A 25070-nucleotide genomic window follows, 5' to 3' on the forward strand; every position below is an offset into this window, starting at 1 on the left:
TAAATAAAATCTTAAAAAAAAAAAAAGCCATAAACAGCATATAAAAAACTTATATACTCCAAAGTCTTTATCCAATTCTCTATATAAAATAACTTGTCATGACACCTAGTTAACAAGAGTGAATGGACTCTTCATAAACACTGAGTTATTCCAACTTCTTTCCTGATGCTTTGCCTTTAAGAAAAGTGCTATAGCAGGACTCCTGGGCTGTCTTAACATAAGGTAACTATATGAGTTCATGTATCCTAATCTTGTATAAGGGGAGAAGGGCGAAGAAGGTCTCCATGACTTTAAGGAATTCTGCAACTGTGATCGTGTAAGTTTCACCGATTAGGGTGATATGATGTGGGGCAGTAAAAGAGGATACTTTGGGCATAAGGAAACAAAAAAGGCATTTAACAGAGTTTCCCTTGAGTTTCTCTGCTCAACAAAATAAAATATAAAATCTTGTTCAAGCACCCCTTTACTGCACCTTGCCCATATTCTTTAAAATTAGAATGAAAACAGTGGTATACAACTAATCCAAAAAAAAAAAAAAAAAAAAAAAAACCCATCATATTTTTTCAAGGGGCCTTGAGACCTACAAACAAACACAAAACCCAAAGAAAGAAAAGAAAAAGAAAGAAGATCTGAGGACACAATTCTGTTTTTTAAAGCCTCATGAACTAGAGGCATAGGTTCTGCAGTAACAGAGTCCTTTGAGCTGTCATCAGTGTGGTCCCCACACCAGCAGCCTTGGCATCATCTAGGAACTTGTAAATGCAAATTCTCAAGTTCATCCCAGACCTACTGAATCAGACACCCTGGGCAGTGTCTTTCATGAAGCCTACCAGGCGCTTCTGACCCACGCTGAAGTCTGAGGACCAGTGCTTTCGGGTACTGTTACACAGGCTGCTGTGAACATGCAGGTGGATGATGTGCATGTGGGGAGTGAAGAGTTTATGAGCAGGGACAGTATTTGCAGTATGATCACCACAGTGGGTGGCTGAAGCCATAGGACTTCGAGGAGTGAGCAGAGGGGGGGCAAGACCACTGGAGCAGAGGAGGATGAAGGAATTGAGAGGCCAGCATGCTGGCAGGTCTCCTATGAGGATACTGAAATCAACAAAATTATTTTTCTTTAAAACAGCCTCTTAAGGGTACAACTGAAACTTTTGAGGTGCTTCTGTCCTCCCCATAATTTAAGATTTTTCTCTAAAATATTTTATTTTAGTAAAGATAAATTTGAGAATATAATTCTTATTTTAGTAAGATTCCGTTTATCAATTTACCGGCTTTAAAAAGCAGTCTTCTCTTTGAGTATTATGTTAAATACTTTTAAAAAGTCCTTTCATTAATTATTATAAAATTACAGATAAATGCTGGCTCTTACCTTTTCCTTCTTGTCTGATGCTCCTACAGATTTATTTTATTTTATTTTATTTTATTTTATTTTATTTTATTTATTTATTTATTTTTTTAAAATAGGGTTTTGCCTTTTTTTTTTTAAAGATTTTATTTATTTATTTGAGAGAGAGAATGAGATAGAGAGAGCATGAGAAGGGGGAGGGTCAGAGGGAGAAGCAGACTCCCTGCTGAGCAGGGAGCCCGATGTGGGACTCGATCCCAGGACTCCAGGATCATGACCTGAGCCGAAGGCAGTCACTTAACCAACTGAGCCACCCAGGCGCCCTACAGATTTATTTTAAAAAGTGAAGAATTAAATGTGTATTTAAAAATGCTCAGGGTATGTGCTATGGTGAGCGCTGTGAATTGTGTAAGACTGTTGAATCACAGACCTGTACCTCTGAAACAAATAATACATTTTATGTTAAAAAAAAAAAAAAAGAAGATAGTAGGAAGGGAAAAATGAAGGGGGGGAAATGGGAGGGGGAGATGAACCATGAGAGACTATGGACTCTGAGAAACAAACTGAGGGTTCTAGAGGGGAGAGGGGTGTGGGGATGGGTTAGCCTGGTGATGGGTATTAAAGAGGGCACGTACTGAATGGAGCACTGGGTGTTATACGCAAACAATGAATCATGGAACACTACATCAAAAACTAATGATATAATGTATGGTGACTAACATAACATAATAAAATAAAATTTAAAAAAAAGAAATTATGTCAAAGTATAGTTGTTAGGTGATTAACAAGATTTATTCAGCAGCTAAAAAAAAAAAAATGCTCACCAACAATACAAAAAATAAATGATTAGAGCCAATACCTATTTAGCTTTGTTAAGAAGGGAAGCAAACTCATTCTTCTTAAACCTTAATTTAAATCTTAGGTATCTTAAATGTACCCATCCAGCTGTCCTAAGAATTCTCTGTTATATAGGTGATCAGTTTACATGCTCAATTTTGCTATTCAGGAAAACCAGTTAGAGCCTGGTTGCTGTCCAGGTGCAAATTCTGCTCAGTATGCTTTTACATCCCACACTGCTATATTTACATGCAGTATTTTCATTAAAATCCTACTCTTACTTTATGCAGAAGTTGTTGTCAAATTAAAAATAGCATTAAAAGTAAGACTATAGCATTTCCTGATAATTTGGACATGCTTCAAAAAGTGGCAAAATTTTAAGCCTCATGTAATATTATCTAACAAATTCCAGATTGCTTTAGGATTTTACTTTCACTTTATTTGTGTAATGTTGGCGTTCACAATTTGATCTAAAAGATATCATTATAATTGTACATTAATAATACTAGTTATATCTTTGAGTGTATATTGTCAGTTGTCTCCTCTAAACTTTTTATTATGAACACCACTCTTTTTCTAAGTTATAATGACTGAACTCATAAAAGTTTTAAAGCTGTTTAAGTTTTAAAGGATATATTATTTACAGTTGATCGCAGAAGTATATAAAAAGAAAAGTTTCTAGCTCAAGATTAATTCTTCCATTTCCTTAAATAAGTTCCTTTTAAATGGCTATGACAGTAAATGCTAATTGCATTTCAAAAGCAATCGTCCATTTTTTCTTGAAGACAGAACTTGCTGAATTTTAGCTGGACAAATGGCCCCCAAGCTAAAACCACATTTCCCAACGTTCCTTGCAGCGAGGATGGTCAATGAAACTAAGATCTGGTCAAAAGGATGTGTACAGAAATGATGTGTTCACATCCTTAAAAGGGAATGCCTTTGTTTTCCTTTTTCTGTAGGAAACAGAGATGGTAGATATTGTTTATCATGTGGGTAACATACTTGGTGACAGAAGGCCAAGAGGAGGTAACAAGGAAACTGGTCTGAACATACACATGGAACAGACACAGACTATCCATAGAACATCTACTGACCTGAACTTTTACTTCAGAGAGAAATGAACCATCTATCTTGATCAAGACACTGTTATTTTGGTGCTTGACAAAGCAAAATAACCAATATCTTACTTAATATGGTGACTGAGAAAGATGCCTATGTCCCACTAAAACAACCTTAATAAAGTCAACCAAGTGTAGTCCTAGGCCAGCAAAACACATTACAAAAAAAAAAAAAAAAGAAGAAGAAAAAGAAAAAGAAAAAAAAAAAAAAGGAACAGCATGGTGGAGCCCCACTCACCACACTCACCATACCTGGCTCACCTCACACCTTATTTGCTTTCTTGAACCACATTCATTATGGACTTCTCCAACCATCCTCTGTCTAGCCAGCCACACAAGCTTTTTAAACAACTGGGTTTCTTTCATCCTCTATCCTTAGCTTTTCATCCTCTATCCTGTGGATACTTTAGTCTCTTTCTTTTTTGACTCTATAATGACACCGAAGTCCTTCCAAGGTACTGTGTATGGTCTCAACCAACTACTAGGTCCTTGCTTTCTGAGCCTTGCCCCTTCATCAGTGCCCAAGCTGACACATCTAGCCAGAAAGGTAGGACATGGATACATGATATGGTCATGCTAGGCATAGGGACTAGTCTAGATTTAAAAAGTACAAAGTAAAGTCCACCTTACTTTAGAAATTTCTGGCTTACAGAGCTATAAAACTAACTACACACACATCTACCAACACACACACACAAACACATATACAAGTATGCGTGCATATTACATAGTGACTAGCAATATCATAAGATCAAACTGTTTCAATCTGTGTGCATAGCTTCCTTCAAGGATCTTCATTGTAAGCTGCCCTCACATAGTAGTTATGATTCCATCAACTACCTAACTCGAAATATATATATTTAGATATATATAAATATATGTATATTACTTATACCATATGTTCTATTGAATGTTCCTAACAACTAAAAATATATCAGATTGTTTTTTTGTGTGTCTTCTCCCAAATTTATTACTGTCATTGCATTGCCACTTGCTCCTAGGAAAACATGTATTCTAAAAACATATCAGAATTTGCAAAGGTTTATCATTTAAGCCAAGGGCTATGCTTGGTAGTGTTTTTAAGCAGAGTTATCAAGAAGTCACAGGAATTGTAATTAAACTAATAAATTATAGAAACATAGCATAATGGTTAAGAACACAATCTCTAGAGCCAGACTTACTGGGTTTCAATCCCAGCTCTACCAACTATCAGCTATCAGCTAGCTAGGTGACTTTGAGAAAGTTATATAATCTCTTTGTGCCTCACTCTTCTCTTCTGAAAAATGGGGATAATGATAATAGGACATTCCTGATAGGGCTGCATTGAGAACTAAATGAATTAATATTTTAATGTGTTTAAATTGTACCTGGCACATGGTTAAGTTCTATAAAATAAACAAAGGACTCTTTTTACAAAGAAACAAGCTGATTATATTTATAGCCTAGCTTAGGCTATAAATTCTGTATACTTAATCATTGCATATATTAAATTATGAAATAATTATTTTATATACTGAATTTTTAAAAGAAGGAAGAGTAAAAACAGGAGAAATGAAAAAAATCAACAGGTTTATGAGATTTTTTTTTTTTTTCTTGTGCTTGTCTCTGAAGGTGACCTTTTGGGGAAAACGTATGTTATTTGTTCTCTGAGCTGTGTATGATTAGTTTCTTCATCATACACAGACAAATTAGAAAGGCTGCTGTGGTGCCCAGAAATCATCCGTTAAACAAAGTCAAAATTAATGATAAAATTGAGTTCCCTTTGTGTTTGATTTTCATTTATCTGCACTCAATTATAAACGAGCTACCAAAGAACGCTACCCATTAGCTGTTAATTCATAATGACTTCAGAAAGCAATCCCTATACTGCCAGTGATATCTCACTAACAACCTCCTACTCTGCAGGGCTTTAGCGTGAAGACGAAAAGAGAAAACAAAACTACATACTCCAAGCCGCTCCTCATCCCATCATGGAAAACTCCAATGCTTAATATAAACAAGCTGTAATAAGACTGCATCTATATATCTAAAAAGGACTTGAGCCATTTTTTTCTTTCATCATAATTTATTATAGCTTAAGCAAAAAAGACCTAGATGTAGTAACGGTGCATCCCAAATTTCGATTTCACTGTGTCAAAAGTAAATATTCCCCAAGGTTAGAGAAAGTTTTCAATGAGGAAAATGTCTAAAACAGATGATATCTGGAACACTATATCTAAAACTAATGATGTAATGTATGGGGATTAACATAACAATAAAAAAATTTAAATAAAAAAAAATAAAACAGATGATATCTGTCTCACCCGTAGAGAAATAACATAGGATTATTAATTTGGGATAGGATAAGAGTGACATCATCCCATAATTGGACTTGTCTTTCTTCGTAGTACTCATCTAAATATTTGACCTCTGGCACATCCCATAGTAAATCCATTTTGTAGCCTCCTAACTAACTGGTTCTGAACTATAAGGAAAAAGATTTAAGCCCCGTTTATTTACTCATAGGTGATCTAAAGAAATATTAAAACAAATTTGGGTCTTTTTGGAAGTAATTTCAAGCCCTTATTCACAGATTTGCATATATTTAATTTATAGTCTTAACTTTCAAAAAACTTACAATTTAAAAAATACGAAATGTCGTATTTAAAAATAAAATGAGAAAGAAAAATCAACAGTTACAATGAAAATAGTCAGAAGGCAAGAAGGGCTGGAGGGCAAGGAAGCGAGATAATGGTATAGGGCTCTGGAGTTGGATGGTTATTGCAATTGTACATTTCACTTAATTTTAAGTTTTCTGACAGACAAGAGAAAAGGGGGAATAATAGTGAGATAAAAATAAACATTTCGAATCTTCCGGAGAAAGGCAAACTTTTTTCTAGTATTGAGCTCTCTAAACAGTAACTCGCAATTATTAACACAGAAAATGCTAAAGACTCATTAAAACTAGCTGTGATTTCCAGATTCTAATATATGTTCATTTTTTTTAACCCTGATATCAATAGGATTTCTAAAAATAACAATTCTATAGGTCAAAGATGCCTAAATTCAAAGAATATAATTTAAAGTTACTGACATACAACTTTATAAATTTCTTTCACTTTCTGTATAATGTGCATATGCAAAAATATTTCCAACAGTGGCAAATGGGCTTACCTGATGGTCTCTATCCATTTCATCCATGACATCAATAACATTTATTGAGTAGCTTCTATTAGACATTTCTAGGTCCCAGGGACACAAGGATGACCAAGACATTGACCCTGTCCTCAAAAAGTTTACAGTCTAAAACTATATATCATCACAGTGAATGACGAGGGAACAGGCTCCAGAAAGGTTTGTGGCAGAAGGGGTAGTTGGTAAGTGGAAAGTAGAGTTTGGCATTATGGAAAACTTCACCAAAAATAAATAGCACCTAAACTCTACATCAAAGACTAGGAGTTTGTCAGACAGCAGCAGGGGAAGCCATTCCATGTAGAAGGGATGCTGCCTTTGCATTTGCTGAGACATGGTAAGAATGGCATTTGAGCAAACTGCAAGTACTTCAGTGTGGACTGTACCTCATTGTTACGGACTGAATGTTTGTTTGTTTGTTTGTTCGCCCCAAATTCATATGTTGAAATTCTACCTCCCCCTCAATGTGATGGTATTAGAAGGCAGAGAGTATAGGAGGTAATGAGGATTAGATGAGGTCAAGAGGGTAGAGCTCTCATGAATGGGATCAGTGTCCTTGTAAGAGTCTAAGAGCTTGCTTCCTCTCTCTGCTCTTCACCATATGAGAAGTTGCCAATGAGAAGTTGACAGTCTGTAACCCGAAAGAGAGCCCTCACCAGAATTCTACTATGCTGGCATCCTAGTCTCTGACTTCTAGCCTCTAGAACTTTAATAAATTTCTGTTCTCTGTAAGGCACCCCGTCTACAATACTTTGTTATAGCAGCTCAAATGGACTGAGGCAAGGATAAAGACAAAGTTGGAGAGGAATCCAGAGGCCAGGGCATGGAGGGCTTTGTATGTCAAACTAAGAGTACAGAATTTAAACTAGAGGCCAGTGTTGTTCAATTCTTTCAAAATAGAAAAATTATTTAAACATAATCATACATGGGAGCCCAGTATAAAACAGGGAAAGGATCTCCATATTTCAAGTGAGTGCTGGGGAATCTGAAAACTCACCAGGTCAGCTTCTTGATACACAGTGTGAAAACCCTAGCTATAACCAAATCAGGGGTTGGGAGAGTTCATCACAAAGGGTTTAAAGCAGAAGCATAACGTGAGCAGATTTTAAATCTTAGAATGATGACTGTGGGGCTATAATATGAAAATGGACTGGGGCATTTCCGGAGTAGAATTTAGTGATTGATCACTTATATATAACACTCAGTGCTCAACACAAGTGCCTTTCTTAATTCCCATCATCCATTTAGCCCATCCCACCGCCCACCTCCCCTCCAGAAACCCTCAGCTTGTTCTCTATAGTTATAAGAGTCTGTTATGGTTTGCTTCCCTCTCTTTTTTTCCTCCCCTTCCCCTATGTTCATCTAAACAACTTTGAATCTAGATATCCATAATACATAAACTTTAATCCTAGACAAAATGTAAAATACCTAAGATCTCAAGCCATTGCCGGAAGAATTTCTATAGTAATGTGCCTAGGAAAGGAAAGTGTTAACAAGTTACAAAAACAATGATTTATGACAAGTTTGAGTTGGCAGGTGGTACACAGCAAAAGGATATATTTTTTCCAATATCATAACTAGAAATGATCCCTCAGAAACTGCAGAAGATTGAGACCCTATCATAGGCCGCGACACAGTAAAACTCATTTATGAATTTATATGAAATACTGATATAAATATATAAATATATGGTTCAAATGATTTGTAAATGAGATTTACATTGCTTCATTCACAGGTCTTAAGTTTAAAAGTACCATCATCCAGTTATTTGTACTATTTTCTTTTATTTGATTAAGATATTAAGAGTAGGAGAGGATAAAAACCAACGAATGGGAAGTGAGAATATGGAAAGAGCACATGTACATGATAGTAGGTTCTTCTTTCCAGGACTCTCTACCATACAAGAGAAGAAGAACATTCAGGATCCATTAACAGTAGCTAACTTTTGTTAACTGAAAATGAGACTACTTTTATATGCTTTAGAAGAGAGAGTATGAATATTTGTGAAGAAAACAATGAGATCATTAAGGGTCAAAGTCCTGGGGAAAAAAAAGAAGAAAACACAGGTTAAAGAATAAGTTGGTCATTATAAAAATTATAGATGTTTTAAGAAATGAAGGTTTTTTAAAAAGCAGAATTAAAGAAAAAAAGCAAAAAAAAGTTTAGCAATTATGTTGTTCTGCACATTTTCAGAGTAAAATTTCCTCAAAGAGATTCACTATTTTTTTTTAGTCTTCCTATACATGATATCCTCGTAAGTCAAATTGGCCACTGTCTCCTACATAGAATTGTTAATTCCTGTTCAATCTTGTTTGACTTTATATTCTTTCATTCCCTAATTGACCCCGACAACCTATTCATTAATCTACATCTATTAACTCCCACAAGGCCAAGCTTAAAATGCATCTCTTCCCATAATCATTCCCTGACTATTAAACCTGTGATGTTTATTCTTCTCCATCTGTCCACTTCCCCAAGAATCTGTCTCTAATCCCTTGTTCTTTCTCCTCATTATCTTCTCTCTTGGGTTCCTTCTTGGCCCCATCAATATGTAGCCAAAAGTAAAGAGAACTAAATCACTAACAAATAAAAAAAAGGGAAACAACCACATATTCCATTTACTTATTCCTCTTTTTCCTGGCACAACCTTCTCAAAAATATAAGCTTCTTCCTCTACTTCCTTCTCAGCCAGAGAATGCTCAAGCAACTCATTTGTTTATGGGGAGTTTTCTCCAAATGGACAATAAATTCAAAGCGCAGGCATTTTACCATTTATTTCTTCACCTACATCTGGGAAGACAGTATAATACGTCAAGTGCAGAAAATATAAAATTAAATATATGTTAACTCAGCTATTAAGAGAGAAAAAGAGCAAAATTTGATAAAGAAATTAATGTGGAGCAAACTCAAAGTAGAAAAAACCATTCCCACTTTCTACCTCACCCACCCTCTCTAGGCAGACAGAGTTACTCTTTAGACTGGCAAATAGACTCCTTTGGAAATGTACATATTTATTTTGTGTTTTCTATCAACATTTTAGAGAACTTCAGAAAAAAAAAAAGAAAAGAAAAATGAATCAATTAGCAAGTCTTTATTCTCATCTACAGAGGAAGACCATTTCCTGGTATGCTATTTAGGTTTATTAACATTCATATTGTATTTTGCAAACACAAAGAATTACAATCTCTGTGGTAAGGGAAGGAGCATCTAATTCTAACTATGTATTCTCTCACAAATTAGATGTTTCAGGGTCTTAAAGGTTGATTAAGTTGAACCAGGTAACAAATGAAGTGAGTAGAGGATTTTCTGTGGGTCATAAAGAAGAAAATCTTTATCACATATAATAATATATAAAAACATCACAAACAAGAAATAATCAGTTTGGCCAAAATCTTATAATCATGGCATACAATGAGAATATAATGACCTAACTAAGGCCCCAGAAAATTTAAAATATTCTTCTATCCAGTAGATGTACTTTTTTCTTCTTCCATTTAAAGAAGGGTGTTTAGAAGTATGAATTAAAAATGACAAGCCTAACAAATGTCTGTTGAAATAACAGCAAAGCAATAAAAACAGTATTAACAGAAAAGGAGTCAGTAAGAGACCAGAAATTTCAACAAATGTTTGGAAGACAGAAAGTAGGTGAAGTGAGAAGGAACTAAGGCAAAAATTAAAACTGGATATTGCAGAGGAAGAACCTAAAGAGAGCTGGTCAATTTGCTTCACAGCACCGCGAGGAGACTAGGCATCTGCAGGCTCCTAACACTATGGAAGAAGGCAAGTTAAACAAGGGGACTGTGTTAAACAAGGGGTATTCAACAAGGGGACTGTGGGCTCTGGAGCACACCTTCTCCCTAGCCTATACAGATAAATGTATATCCCTCCAGAACACCACCTCTTACCCCTCAAACAGGAGATGAGAGGTTGATGCTTCAAAAGACAATGAACTAGGAAGGCTCCAGAGACAATGAGTACAGTAGATGACAGAGGTGACTCACATGATTGAAAGTAGGGGGATTAAGTGTCTTAGTGTCACCTTTCATGGTGGAACCATCCTCCACTTCCCTTGTCCTTATCCATGAATGCCAGTAGCCAGGTATAAAGTCCTCCGGTCCACACCCCTTCCACCCACCCCCTGTAGGGGACAGGAAGATTCATCTGGAAAGATCTCAAAGAAAAACCTTCACTTATTGCTACCAATTTAAAAGCTGGCTCACTTTCTGACTACCCAACAGTGAAGCTCACCAGGAATAAGGCCCTGTGTATGTGCAGAGAATTTTCAAATGCTTTTTCCTACCTCATTCTAAAATATGACCATATAGCCATGGATCAGAAGGTATTTGAAAAGAGCATGCAGAATGAAAGACAGAGACTAAAAGAAACACAAAATAAAATCTGAAAAAAAGAAAATGAGAGTAGGGGGTCAGGAGTAAGAAGCAAATTTGGGGAAAGAAAATAAAAGAAAACTTCTACAATAATTTTCAGAAAGATAAAAGTATCTTTGGCCATTTAACAATGACAGAACGTATGCAAAAGGAGAAAACAAAAGCATGTTATTAGAAATGTTAAAAAAAAAGGGGGGGGGGCTGCTGGGTGGCTCCGTGGTTAAGTGTCTGCCTTCGGCTCAGGTCATGATCCCAGGGTCCTTGGATCGAGCCCCACGTCAGGCTCTCTGCTCAGCAGGGAGCCTGCTTCTCCCTCTCCCTGCCGCCCCCCCACTGTGGTCTCTCTCTCTCTCTGTCAAATAAATAAATAAAATCTTAAATGTTAAAAAAATGTGATTATTAAAATGAAAGTAGTTGGAAAATAAAGTTATTTCTTAAAGCAGAACAGAAAGTCAAAATGATGGGCAACTTGAGAGAAAAAGATAAGAAAACTTAAGAGATTCAATATCTAGATATTATAAATTCCTGAAACAGTGAACAAAGAATATGGGGACAAGAAAATTGGCAAAGAAATAACACAAGAAAATATTCCAGAAATGAAGGATAAAGTGCTTATGAGATTTACCTTCTTCTTCTTCTCCCCCCATCCCCCAAGAGTTTTAGGAGCTGTATGCCAGCAACTGGGACAAAGACCAAATACAAATGTTTCACTGTATCAGAGAAATAATTCACATAACATGACATTCACCCTTTCACAGTATTCCGTGGTTTTTAGTATGGTTCGCAAGGTTGCATGGTATGCAAACCACCATGATCTAATTCCAGAACATTTCCATCACATTAAAAGGAAACCCTATACTCATTAGCAGTCATTCCCCATCCCCTCCCAGCTCTTGGCAACCACTAATTTACTTTCTGTCTCTATGGATTTGCCTATTCTGGATGTTCATAAAAATAAAACCATACAAAATTTGGCTTTTATGACTGGCTTCTTTCACTGAGCACAGTGTTTTCAAGGTTCATCCATAATGTATCATGTATCAGTACTTCACATGTTTATATGGCTAAATAATATTCCATTGTATGGGTTTCCCACATTTTGTCTGTAGATAAGTTGATGGACATTTGGGCTGTTTCCACTTTTTGGCTATTATGAATCATGCTGCTATGAACATTCAAGTACAAATGAGATTTACCTTCTTAAGCAAATATTCAGATATGAATTTTTCAACATGCCACATCCCTGCCCCCAAACTACTCAATGGCATCCTTCTGCCTCGCAATCTCATTCCAGATCTCAATTAGTATGTTTCACTTTACTTAACAAATCTGTTATTTTACCCCCTAAAACCCAAACTCTTTCTACAGATTACCTATCTCCTTTCTATTCTCAGGGAAGTTCACTTCCATACTCTTCTTTCTCAGCTCCCTGAAAATTGGGGATAATGCTTTCCACACAAAAAAAGTAAAGACAAATATGGTATAAAATGAGTTGCTAAATCTGTGACTCCAGTTTTATTTCCTCTCTAACACTTTTTTCCCTTTTCTCTGTGAACCCTGAGCCTACAGGACATTGTAACATAATGGTTAAGAGCGTGGACTTAACTGTCAAACAAGCCTGCATTCAAGTCCACAGATGAGTGTACTCATGTAGGAAATAAAAAATATAATAATAATACCTTCTCTCATAGTATTACCGCCAGGATAAAATTCAATATGAATGTAAAGCAATCCGTTTTTTTTTTTTTTCATTGCGTCTTATCTAAGAAAATTGCAAATGTAGGTATTGGGTTCTGTGTCCCTTTTCCACCTATCGATTGTATAACATCTCAATATCATTAGAAAAGCAATGTGGTCTGGTCTGACTCTGCTCCCCTCCAAACTCATATGTTGGAGCCCTAGCCCCCACTATGACAGTACTGAAAGATGGAGCATTTGGGAGATAATTAGGTTTAAATGAGGTCATGGCATGAGGTCCTGATGATGGGATTAGAGCCATGTGAGGACACAGCAAGAAGGGAGTCATATGCAAGCCAGGAAAAAGAGCTTTCACCAGAACCCAACTATGCTGACTGGTCTTGAACTTCCTGCCTCCAGAACTGTGAGAAAATAAATTTCTGTTGTTTAAGCCACCCACTGTAGAGAATTTTGTTATAACATCCGTGATGACTGACACATGAATCCCTGAAACTACTAAAGGCCTAGTATCAAGAAACCTCTGTTCTAGTCCATTTTGTTACTGAGTGGCAAAGAAAAGTTAAAATACACAAACATCCTAAGCACTAAAAAGACAATTCTCATTGTCGTTGGCAGTCATTTGGGTATTAATTAGAATGAGAAAAGAAAAGAAAGTGGGAATCAGAAGAAAAGGAAAAGAATTCTTCACAGTTTGCCTCCAACAGTTTACTTTCCCTGATCTCTTACTTTTCCTGACCTGAGGTCTTTACTGACCTCCTGAACTACATTTTACGAAGTTAGGACAGATTTACTTCTTACCCATCTCTCTGCCCCAGGATGCTGACCCATGTGGACCATATTCCCCAGAACACTGGCTCCTCTTCGGGTTTGGCCCATGTGCAGCCCCAATAAGAGGTCAGAGAGAAGGAGAAGAGTGAGAGATGAGAGCATTTGTTTCCTTATTCCCCTGGCTCCTTCCCTGCAAGGTTGCAATAAATTAACTCTGTCTCTAACCAAAGCTCAGTGATTCCTTCAAGATGGCCAACACTTTCTCCCTCTGAGTTCTAGTAATTGATCCCTTGTTCCCAGTGGCCTAGGCAAGGTAACAATTTGGGTGCTACTAGGCCCCCTCACCCCACCCTGTGGATCCCCTGCATGCTCAACTTTGAAAACAGCCTTTTGGAAAAACAAACGAATAAACAAACAAACAAAAAACACTGTTCAAACTGCCCTATTTCTGTGTGTCTGTGTGTGTGTGTGTGTGTGTGTGTGTGTGCGCGTGCGCGCGCACGCATGCCATTTGCTTCCTGTTGGGACATCAATCAATACACACATTTTTATTCATGTAGTACTCTCAGGTTAAAATATTCCTCTTCCCTCTCTCTGGTCAACTTCTAAACATGTTACCAAATGTGCTTGAATGTTGTTGCTCCTCTGTTATTTCCCCTGTTACCACGACAGAATAAATAAACTGTCCACTAATATTTTGTTCTAATAGCACCTTATTTTAAAAGCACATACAGCCCACATATATATTACAATTCAGTACAAGCATCACAGATCAAGGACAGCACCTGACATACAGCACTCAATAATTATGTTAAATTTCTATGAAACAACTTGAGAAGTTTTTTTTTTTTTAAACTTAACAATGCTATTAAAGATGTATATTTTAAAATAGTGACAACAACAACAAAAAATACCTTTCGATACATTAATTTGGCTAAGCATCCAGGAAGAAAAAGTATTAAAGACATGAATAACATATGTCTCATTTTCCTTCAGGAATGTAGTCTTCTTTCTTTGTATCTCTATAGTCTTGAATGTTTAATTCACCTTACTATATTTTTTTAAATATTTCCTATTTGGTAAACTCACATAGAAAGGAGACACTTACATGACCACATAAGCAGTTAGGTATTTTCTTCCAAAGTATTCAATTGAAAAATGCTTTACAGAGAAAACAAAGCTATTATCTCAATGGTAGGTAACATTTCTTTTTTTGTTAGCGGTTACCAGATAATTCATAAGAGAAACAACCTCAAGTGAGTTATAAAGGTCAATCCCTTGTGAACTGAAATAAATTTTCAAGTTCAATTTAAAACAAGATTTTTAATTACCAAGATAGACTATCTAGGGATAACTTCAAATTGAAAGGCCAAAAATCTCAAGTTAGTTGATTTTTTTACAGAGAATTTAACCCCTCCCTCAAAGAAAATCTGATATATCATTTCCCATAAATGAAAAACTAATTATATCACCATATTAACAGCATCTAAATGTTTCCTCAACATTTGAAAGATCTAAATACTACGAGTAATATTTTGGGCCTAAATTTCTAGTTAATTATCCTCATGGAAATTTTTAGAGAATAATAATGAAGAATGATTACACAACAGTTTACTTGATACTTGCTGAACATTTATTTTATGTTAGACATAGATTTTCAAAGCCAAGTGAAAGGTAAAAGCTACTTTTTTTTTTTTAATCATAGGATCATTTCATCTCATCTAATTCAAATAAATTTTTAAAAGAAAGCATAGTATAGTACATAACCTAGTGTACAAAGCGTCTTAATCTGTTTGGGCTGCTACAGCAAAATCCTACGGACTGGGTGGTTTATACCCAACAGAAATCTAATTCTTGCAGTTCTGGAATTTGAGATCAGGGTACCAACCTGGTCAGATGAGGGCCCTCTTCAGGGTTGCAGACTTCTTGTATCTTCACATGATGGAAGGACTAGGGATCTCTCTGAAGTCCCTTTTATAAAGGCACTAATCCTATTCAGAGGGCTACACCTTCCTGACTTAAGCACCTCCAAACCCCCTCCTACTAGCACCATCACATCAAGCATTAGGATTTTAACACACGTTTTTTGGGACGATACAAATATTCAGACCATAGCAGAAAGTATAAAGGATTTGGAGTTGGATGGGAGATGCAAATGTTTACCATTATTCCCTGTATATATCAATAATCATTCATTCCTGGTAATCAATTACTTTTCCCCATGTATAAAAACAACCTGTCAAGGTTAATTCAGTCACCATTTAACACAAGAAGTTGGTAAGGTGTCAGAGTTCATAAATTTTTCTAACTTAAGATGGCAAAGAAATTTTAAAAGGCAAAAAAAATTTAAAAAATTAGTAAGTTCACTTCTTAAAAACAAAAGACAAAACAGAACAAATGGCTATAAGACCTAAAGTGACACTGAAAGCAGTACAAGAACAGTTGCCCTGCCTCACAGTTTCCCAAAACCAGGCCGCATAAACTAGAGAAGAACCAAGCTCTTTGACTTATTCTTTCAAAGACTGGGCCTAAAAATGGCCTTAATATTTAATAAATATTTCTTGAGTGCCTACTCTGTGCCAATTGAGAACAGACAATATTAGGAAACAAAACAGCACAGGCCCCTGCTCTCGTGGAGTTTATACTGACTTAGAAAGGGATTATTTATATTAAATGTAAATCCCTCTTATTGTACACTGTAGCTACTTTTTCTCCTTTTCACTATAGATTAAGAGGAACGTTGGCTGCCATCCCATGTCAAAATGTCTCTTTATTCCAGACAATATGCTCTTCTGGTGACTATATTATGTGTGGCAATATTTCAGTCATTCTCTGATATACGGAAAATTTCATTATTTGTTTAAAAAAAAAAAAAAAAGCTGCAAAACAACCATACAAATACATTTTGATTTTACTTTAAGTAACTGAGTTAATAATGTTAAGTAACAAATACCAATAAAAATAATAATTCAGTCACAGGATTTATCATGATAAATGCTTTGAATGCAATCATATGTCCAAAGAAGGGAAAGAAACAAGGGGACATGGAAATATTATATAATTTCATGAGGACTGGATAAATTCAAGTAAACGTTAAAGGATTTAGATAACCTTTTATATAATCAAATGCCTGAAATCTGTAATCCAGGCTTTCGAAACCCATCTTTCAAGCCTCCCTTGAGGAGACAAGAGAGGCTAGCTATATGGGCTCTGTAAACCCTGAATACAGAAACATAATGGTTAGCCAAAGCAGAGGGCATGTGAAGGACACTCAGCCTGCCTCTGACAGGCAGGCCCCTAGGTAATCCAAGTAGGCTTAATTTAACATTAAGACAAGTCTTAATGTTAAAGACCAGAAAGAAGAATAACCAGGAAAATCATGTCCCCAAAATGCATGGTTCTCCAACACACAGTATTGCCTCCCCCATTCATGTAGCTCATCACAAAATCAATTTTTTTAAAGATTGTATTTATTTGAGAGAAAGAGAGAGAGCACAAGCAGGGGTAGCAGGGAGTGGCAGAGGGAGAGGGAGAGCCCCAGCCAGACATGGGGCTCGGCTCAATCCCAGAACCTTGAGATCATGACCTGAGCTGAAGGCAGATGCTTAACCGACTGAGCCACCCAGGCGCCCGCACAAAATCAATTTTATCCAGACTCTCTTTATAGGTAAAAATTCTCTCCACACTTGCTGATTTGAAGACAGGTTTCATTTTTCTATTAAACTTTCTGTTTTTTCAAGCTAGACTTCTGCAATTACTCAATCCCTCCTTACATAAAGTTTCCAAAGTTGATAATAATACAATTAAAAAGTTCAGTACCTTACCAAACAGTCCCAATATAACACAATTTATTGATGATGTCTCTTCAATTTTCCTCTATTTAAACATTTAGACTATTTCTCCCATATTATCATGCATCAGTTTACATTCTAATATTTTAAATCAAACTTTGTATACAAAACAAAAAGAAAATAAGTTCATATAAAAACAGGAGGGTAGAAAGTACCTTTAATTTGGATCCATGAGGTACAAGTAGAGATTTATTCCTCTTTGGTGGGATATAAAGCTCCCACTTTCCATAATCCAGTTTTTTATATGGGTACGAAAATGGATTCCAATCATCTAAAAAAAAAAATAAAGAAGATCAGTTAACAATTTGCATGGTATGATTAACATTTAATGAATTTCAAGCAAAGTATAATATGCTGCCCACTTGTACACAATCAAATTGCTTAAAAAATGTTAAGTTTTCTAGGGTGTTAAGCAAAATACTCTATCAGCCATTTAGAAAAAAGCAGGTTATTTTAAATTTATTTTTAAGAAATGTATTTGAAAATTTACCTTTTGCATCTTAAAATTAAAAATTACAACATTTTCAATTGTCCTTCCAAATTCTAACATGTCCATCAATAAAAAGAATATAAAAGAAAATGATGGGTCCTTTTGTAGGAAACACCATCAAAAATGGGAGTTAATATGAAAAAACAGAAATGCATTCTTGGTGGGGCGCCTGGGTGGCTCAGTCGGTTGAGCGGCTGCCTTCGGCTCAGGTCATGATCCCAGAGTCCTGGGATTGAGCCCCGCGTCGGGCTCCCTGCTCAGTGGAGAGCCTGCTTCTCCCTCTCCCTCTGCCTGCCTCTCTGCCTACCTGTGCTCTCTCTCTGTCAAATAAATAAATAAAATCTTAAAAAAAAAAAAAAAAGAAATGCATTCTTGGTAATTAGACAAGATACATCTCATGGCAGAAAAAAATGATGAAAAATAATTAAAATCATATTACATTTATCCAAATCTACAAGTGTATGACAGAACTGAGTTAAAAATCTAAAGAAATGCCACAAGCAAGAAAGGTGAAAGGTTATAAACTATAGGGAGCAAAGGAAAGGTAGATCACAGATCTCAGAAGCAAGCCAAAATGAAGAACAACAGACCTATGCACACACGAAAACAAAATCAGTAAGTAAAGGACACACTGTTTAATAAGCGGTGCTGTGACAATTGGCTATCCTTATGGAAAAGAGAAAGAAAGAAAGAAATAGATCTCTACCTAATACTATGCCCAAGAATCATCTGAGCACAGATTGATGCTTAAATATGACAGGCAAAACTGCAAAATGTTTACAGGAAAATATGTTTATAATCTCAGGTATAAAAAGTATATTTTTAAACAAGGTACAAAAATAAAAATTAGAAACAAGCCTGATAAATTTGACCAGTAAAATTGTAAATTTATCCTCACAGATAGATGGATGGAGAGACAAACAGAATGAAAAGACAAACTACCAATTGGGAGAATACATTTATAAAGAATATACCAAGAAAGAACATCTAAAATATATGAAAAATGTCTATAATTCAATGAGAAAAAGAAAACAAACCAATAGAAAAATGACAAAGACATTCAGCGGAGGACACATGATGGCCAAGGAGCATGTCATAATGCTCAAGCTCACTTGTAATTAGGGAAACACAAATTAAAAGAACAGTGAGACTCCATTTACCACCTGCTGGATTAGCAAAATTTAAGAGCCTGAATATATCAGGTAGTCAGCAAGGATATAAAATAACACTGCAATTGAGAGTATAAATTGGTAAAACAATTTGCATTATATAGCAAAGTTGAAGATACATGCACTCGAAAGCCCAACAATCCTCCCCTTAGGTAACAGCCTGGAGAAATTCTGACAAATGTGCACAAGATAGCATTCGCAAATGCTCAATGAAGAACTGTTTGTAATAGCAAAACATGGAAGCCATCAAAATGTAAGTCAGACACAAAATGAGTAAATAGGTTCTGGTATAATTAAACAATGGAATGCTATACAATAATATAAACTAAAAAGCAAATACATATGTGCAAATAGGTAAAGCATGGAAGTTAATTTTAAAAGGGTATGGAAGAATACCATTTATATGAAGTTTAAAAATATGCAAAAGGGTATTACATAACACTTATAGATACATATGCATATAGTAAAAATATCAAAAGAAAAATGAGAATGTTAAACATCAAATTCTATGGGTGATTTCCACTGGATAAAGGAAAAGGAACACAGGAAGCTTCAGTAGTATCTGTAATATTTTATATCTTAAGGGAGGTGGTGTATATAGAGATGCTTATTACATTATTTCCTATTGTTTTTGCCTAAAATATTTCATAGTTCTAAAAATGATTAAGCAGCACTGTGATGCTATGCACCGTAGTGCTATGACATTAGATTCTCAGCAGACGAGGTAATAAAAGCATCAGGAGGCTTGTTTTATGCCATGATTTCCTTCTTTACATACCAACTCTTTTCACCCCATCAGTTCTAAGGATCTTTACCCCCAGACACTCTGAATGCTGGGGACAGAGTGAGTGTAAGAACCAGTATTTAAATAAAGATCCTTCTAAACATTTCCCTACTCATCATGTCCTCATCATGAAGACAATCTGAAAATGTCTAAAGGTGGTTTATATTAAAAAAACAACTCAACAGGCTCTGTGTTCTTATATGCTCCCGCTCCTAAAATTTCAAATATATCTTACCTACATACAGCGTGACAGTCCTTTACCCAAGCAAAGAATTGAGGGCATAATTAGAAAGAAAAAAAAAAAAAAAAGCTTGAAATACGAATATCTAGGTACTGTAACACTTCATACATTTATTGAATTTCTTTTTAAGCTAATCACTTAAGACAATTAATAAACTTAAGACAAGTAGCAGATCTTTTCCTGGTTAGTTAGATCTGAAAATAAAGGGTACAGTTCATTAGTTCATTCATTCATTCATTAAATATGAACTGAATGCTTAATATAGGCTCTGCTCAATGCCAAACTCAAAATTAATGTTCAGAATAACAGTCATATTTCCTGAAGAGAAGGTTAAATTGAGTAACAGTACACCAAAATGAATAAATTTATAATACAGATTCACTAAAAACTCAACTATAAATAAGATTTTGTTACTTTGAAAGTGAATCTTCAACTATATGGGTAATTTACAGATGCAGATTTATGTAAAAGCTGTTTTCAGTAATGTAAAAATGAATGTGCTTTTGAATATCACTGATTGAATATCAGTTTAACTAGTTCTTCAACTTGCAGTCACTTGAGTTTTAAGGTCTATTTAAACAAGTATTAATATTTGTATAAAAAATACTTTTACTGAATCACATTTTCCTTTTATAAAATCTTGGAGTTCTAAATCTCCTAAAGCACCTGTTGATTATTTGTAATTCTACACTGTGAATTTTTTTTTTTCTATCATCTTCAACACTTTTTTTTATTAGCACCTCTCCTACTCATGGAAACTCGGGTGTTTACTTTTACTGCAGTTACATTTGTCTTGCTAAACATCACCCTTGAAAGCAAAATTTAGAACATCTTCACATATGCACCCCCAAGAAAATCCATTCCACCAACTATCATAAGTGATGTAGAATATGTCTAAAGATTCCACATGAGAAAGGGAGAGGAAGGTTTACAAGGCATACACGCATGAAACAACTGAAGATTTTTGCATTCGGCAACTGTCGCCCCACGCAAATTCCTCTTCAGCCACACCACTACCAGTCTGTCAGCTCCTTGACTCTTCTTCCAATTACTATTAGCTCTGAATTTTTCCTCACTCAACTTCCTTTATTAAATAGTGTTGCTTTTTTCTATTGGAAACATGGACACCAATAAAAATTCCCACTTCCACAGTACAGCATGCAGATGTAAGATTGTTTCTCCCTAAAATGTGTTTTCCAAAATGGCTAATAAAATGAGATTTTCTCCAGGGGATAAATATATCTAAGGCCCAGAAACAGAATAATTAAAAAAAAATGGATCTGGACCTGTTCTTCTAAACTGTACATTAAACAGTTAAGAAAGAAGGAACCAGAATTAAGGTACATCTAGGTATAATTGCAGGAACCACTTGTGGAAGTACATAATTAAAAATAAATAAACAAATATTAAACATCAAATGACCAGTATAAAAATTTTATTTTTTTTAAAGATTTTATTTATTTATTTGAGAGAGAGAGTGAGAAAGCACAAGCAAAAGGGGAGGAGCAGAGGGAGAGGGAGAAGCAAACACCCCACCGAGCACTGAGCCTGACCTGGAGCTCAATCCCAGAATCTGGGATCACACCCTGAGCCGAAGGCAGAGATGCTTATCTGATTGAGCCACCCAGGCACCCCATAAATAAAATTGAGTATTTATAAAATTTACTTCACAAAAATATGGAAGACAAAATAAGAAGTTGAGAGACAAAATTTAGGGAAATTTTTGTCTTGTGAAATAAGTCATGAGACTTTATTCCTAAACATAACTGAAAATAACAGCAATAATGATAAATGATTCTAAGCCATACTAGAGTAGATCTAAAGAGATACTTTTGGAACTAGATTATTCAAACATTTTTCATTTTAATCTTGTATGATTTTTTTTTTAATTTTTTTTTGTTATGTTAATCCCCATACATTACATCATTAGTTTTAGATATAGTGTTCCATGATTCATTGTTTGTGCATAACACCCAGTGCTCCATGCAGAACGTGCCCTCCTCAATACCCATCACCAGGCTAACCCATCCTCCCAACCCCCTCCCCTCTAGAACCCTCAGTTTGTTTTTCAGAGTCCATCGTCTCTCATGGTTCTTCTCCCCCTCTGATTTACCCCCTTCATTCTTCCCCTCCTGCTATATTCTTCTTCTTCTTTTTTTCTTTCTTAACATATATTGCATTATTTGTTTCAGAGGTACAGATCTGAGATTCAACAGTCTTGCACAATTCACAGCGCTTACCAGAACACATACCCTCCCCAGTGTCCATCACCCAGTCACCCCATCCCTCCCACCCCACCCCCCACTCCAGCAACCCTCAGTTTGTTTCCTGAGATTAAGAATTCCTCATATCAGTGAGGTCATATGATACATGTCTTTCTCTGTTTGACTTATTTCGCTCAGCATAATACCCTCCAGTTCCATCCACGTCGTTGCAAATGGCAAGATCTTATTCCTTTTGATGGCTGCATAATATTCCATTGTATATATATACCACATCTTCTTTACCCATTCATCTGTTGATGGACATCTTGGCTCTTTCCACAGTTTGGCTATTGTGGACATTGCTGCTATAAACATCGGGGTGCACGTAGCCTTTCGGGTCCCTACTTTTGTATCTTTGGGGTAAATACCCAGTAGTGCAATTGCTGGATCGTATGGTAGCTCTATTTTCAACTTTTTGAGGAACCTCCATACTGTTTTCCAGAGTGGCTGCACCAGCTTGCATTCCCACCAACAGTGTAGGAGGGTTCCCCTTTCTCCGCATCCCCGCCAACATCTGTCATTTCCTGACTTGTTAATTTTAGCCATTCTGACAATCTTGTATGATTTTTATTCTGAGTACACAAGATAGCATTAACTTTATTTAAGTACTTAATGAAAATAGTTAATATCCCTATGTAGACCTCAGGATAGGACCCAAAATAGCCCATTACCACATGGGACAATTGTTTGCTTCTTTATCAAGCACAGAACTAACACTGAGAGTTCTGTAGTTCAGTGGTTCTCAAACTTTAGCTCATACCAGAATCACCTGGGCTTATTGAAACAGATTGCTGCACCTCACCCTCAGAGTTTTTGGTTCAATAGATCTCAAGTGTGGCCTAATAATTTGTATTTCTAACAAGTTCTCAGGAGATGTTGATGCCACTGGCCTAGAGACCACACTAGAAACAACTGCCTGGGTCAATAGGTATGTTCAGGTGTTCTCTACTCCTACCTTTTGAGGGATTTTCTAAATTAAATTAGATTTATGGACTACCAAATAATGCTCTAAATCAACAGATCAAGGAAATTCTGAAATAAGAAATATCTTTGATAATCCTTCAAGGTCAATATTACTCACATGAAATTCAGGATTCAGGATTTGGGAATGAATAAGGGTTGTAAAGCCCAGAAGGATGATGAGTGAGATAAAGATTATAGAACAGATCTAATGTATAAAGGAATTGGAATGTATTAATGTAAGGGAACAAAAATTGACAAATTTGAACATGAAAAGATAACATATATTAAGATCATTATTCAATGCAGTTATTAATGTCTATAGATAACATTTTCTAGAATATTCTCATAAAGAGATCGCTTGATTAAAATGTTTGGGCCACTGATCACTGATCATGAATAAAAATTTGAAGTCTTTTATCTAGAAAAGTAATATTAAAGTTTTAAAATGTTAACATATTGCCTCATTTTCCTTTCTATGCCTCATTTCTTACCATAATGTAGACATCTCCAGGTTCAAGGGTTAGGAACACCCAAAACAATGTGTTTAATTATTCTAATTTTGGTCAAATTTTAAGATCATGTTTGCTGCCTGCACAAATTATTTTATTATAACATTTTCTAAGACATTTGATATTTATCAAGTTATGATGACCTGACACATTTTTAAAGCAAACATGTTAATAGGTATTTTATTAAGAGGCTAAACTATATCATCATATTTGATAATGCAAAAGGTTCTATTTGTCCATAGACTCAAGACCAGCAGACAAAATTCAAATCGAGATACGGAAAAGAAACAATGTGTGATGCACAGTTTAATATGAACTGCAAACACACATTCGGCATAGGCCATCAAACATTAACTTAAGGTCACTGCATCAGGAGAACAGACTCTATATTTATCTCAAACCCAACAACCTTTCTTTTTCTAATGTAAGAATCCTCAAATAAATTTCTTAAATGTCAACTTCTTCAACTATTCCCAAACTCTTTAACTCACAGTAAAGTATTTCTCTTCATCAGCACTTAGCCACCTCATTTCCGTTGAGTTCCTAAGTTTCATACAAAATTTCCTTATGTATGGTTGAAATCATTCCAACTCACTATGTAGAGCCTTCCACCTTTGATGCGGATGCTAGTGTGCTGAAGACATGGTCCACACCTGGGCCAACCCTGCCACACAGACTACACCCAGCGGTGACGCAGATGCCTGGTGAATGCAGCAGATAAGGCTAATAATATAAGGCCAGTACTGGCCTGTATGGCACATTTTAGTCACTTTCCATCTGAGTGGATGTCCCTTATTACAGTTGTTAAATATTTGGAATATCACCTCTTCAAAGCAACTAAACACCCTTCTTCATCATACTGTGTTACTTGTTTCAAGCTTCACATCATGCTGCATTTACCTAGATTTATGCAAAGTTAGCTTGACAAACGGAAGTTCTGGGAACTTCTCTCATACCAAGAAAGCATCTGTTCTATTCCCAAGAAATCATAATGTTCAGAACTGAAATTCCAATGGCGTTGCCCCTACCTAGGATTATGGGGGGAGCACACAGCCTTTGTAGGTGGAAGACAGTAGTCCTTTCTGACATATATATCCCTGTGATTTTTTTGATCTCTTTCTTTTTTTCTCCTCCAGATAATTCTTTCCTTCAACTGGATGCCTGAGACCCACCATTCTTCAACTTCTGCTGGCAGCTGGTACCCTGGGGATAATTTTATTGAGACCTCCAGCATTATTTCTTGGGGGTAGTCTCTTAACACACATTAGTTAAATCTACCTGTGCTTTTCAAAAACAAAATCTAGAGTAAATCAGAATGCCTCTAACTTCAGAACCAACTGAATACTAATATTTCGTTATTATAAAGAACAATGTTCAGTCCTGTGAAATGTAGCTTTCTGGAAATTAGAGAACAAATCAAATAATCTAGAGCTTCACTTATTGAACTGTTTTTAAAGGCATGCATGGAAGA

At 35.8% G+C, this 25070-nt stretch overlaps 1 protein-coding gene across 7 annotated transcripts in view; it reads right to left on the minus strand.

The window, feature by feature from the left end:
- Positions 1-25070, minus strand: part of GBE1 (1,4-alpha-glucan branching enzyme 1) — a 278711-nt gene that overhangs the window by 170326 nt on the left and 83315 nt on the right. For all 7 annotated transcript variants that reach the window (XR_013442827.1, XR_013442829.1, XR_013442854.1 and 4 more), the window contains exon 3: positions 17335-17450. Coding sequence is in view for 1 of the 7 variants with exons in the window: in XM_078059397.1 (XP_077915523.1) it covers positions 17335-17450 (116 nt within the window). In the remaining 6 variants the exon portion in view is untranslated. The remainder of the gene's footprint in view (positions 1-17334; positions 17451-25070) is intronic.

This window comes from Halichoerus grypus, chromosome 1 (assembly GCF_964656455.1).
Source record: "Halichoerus grypus chromosome 1, mHalGry1.hap1.1, whole genome shotgun sequence".
NCBI lineage: Eukaryota > Metazoa > Chordata > Mammalia > Carnivora > Phocidae > Halichoerus > Halichoerus grypus.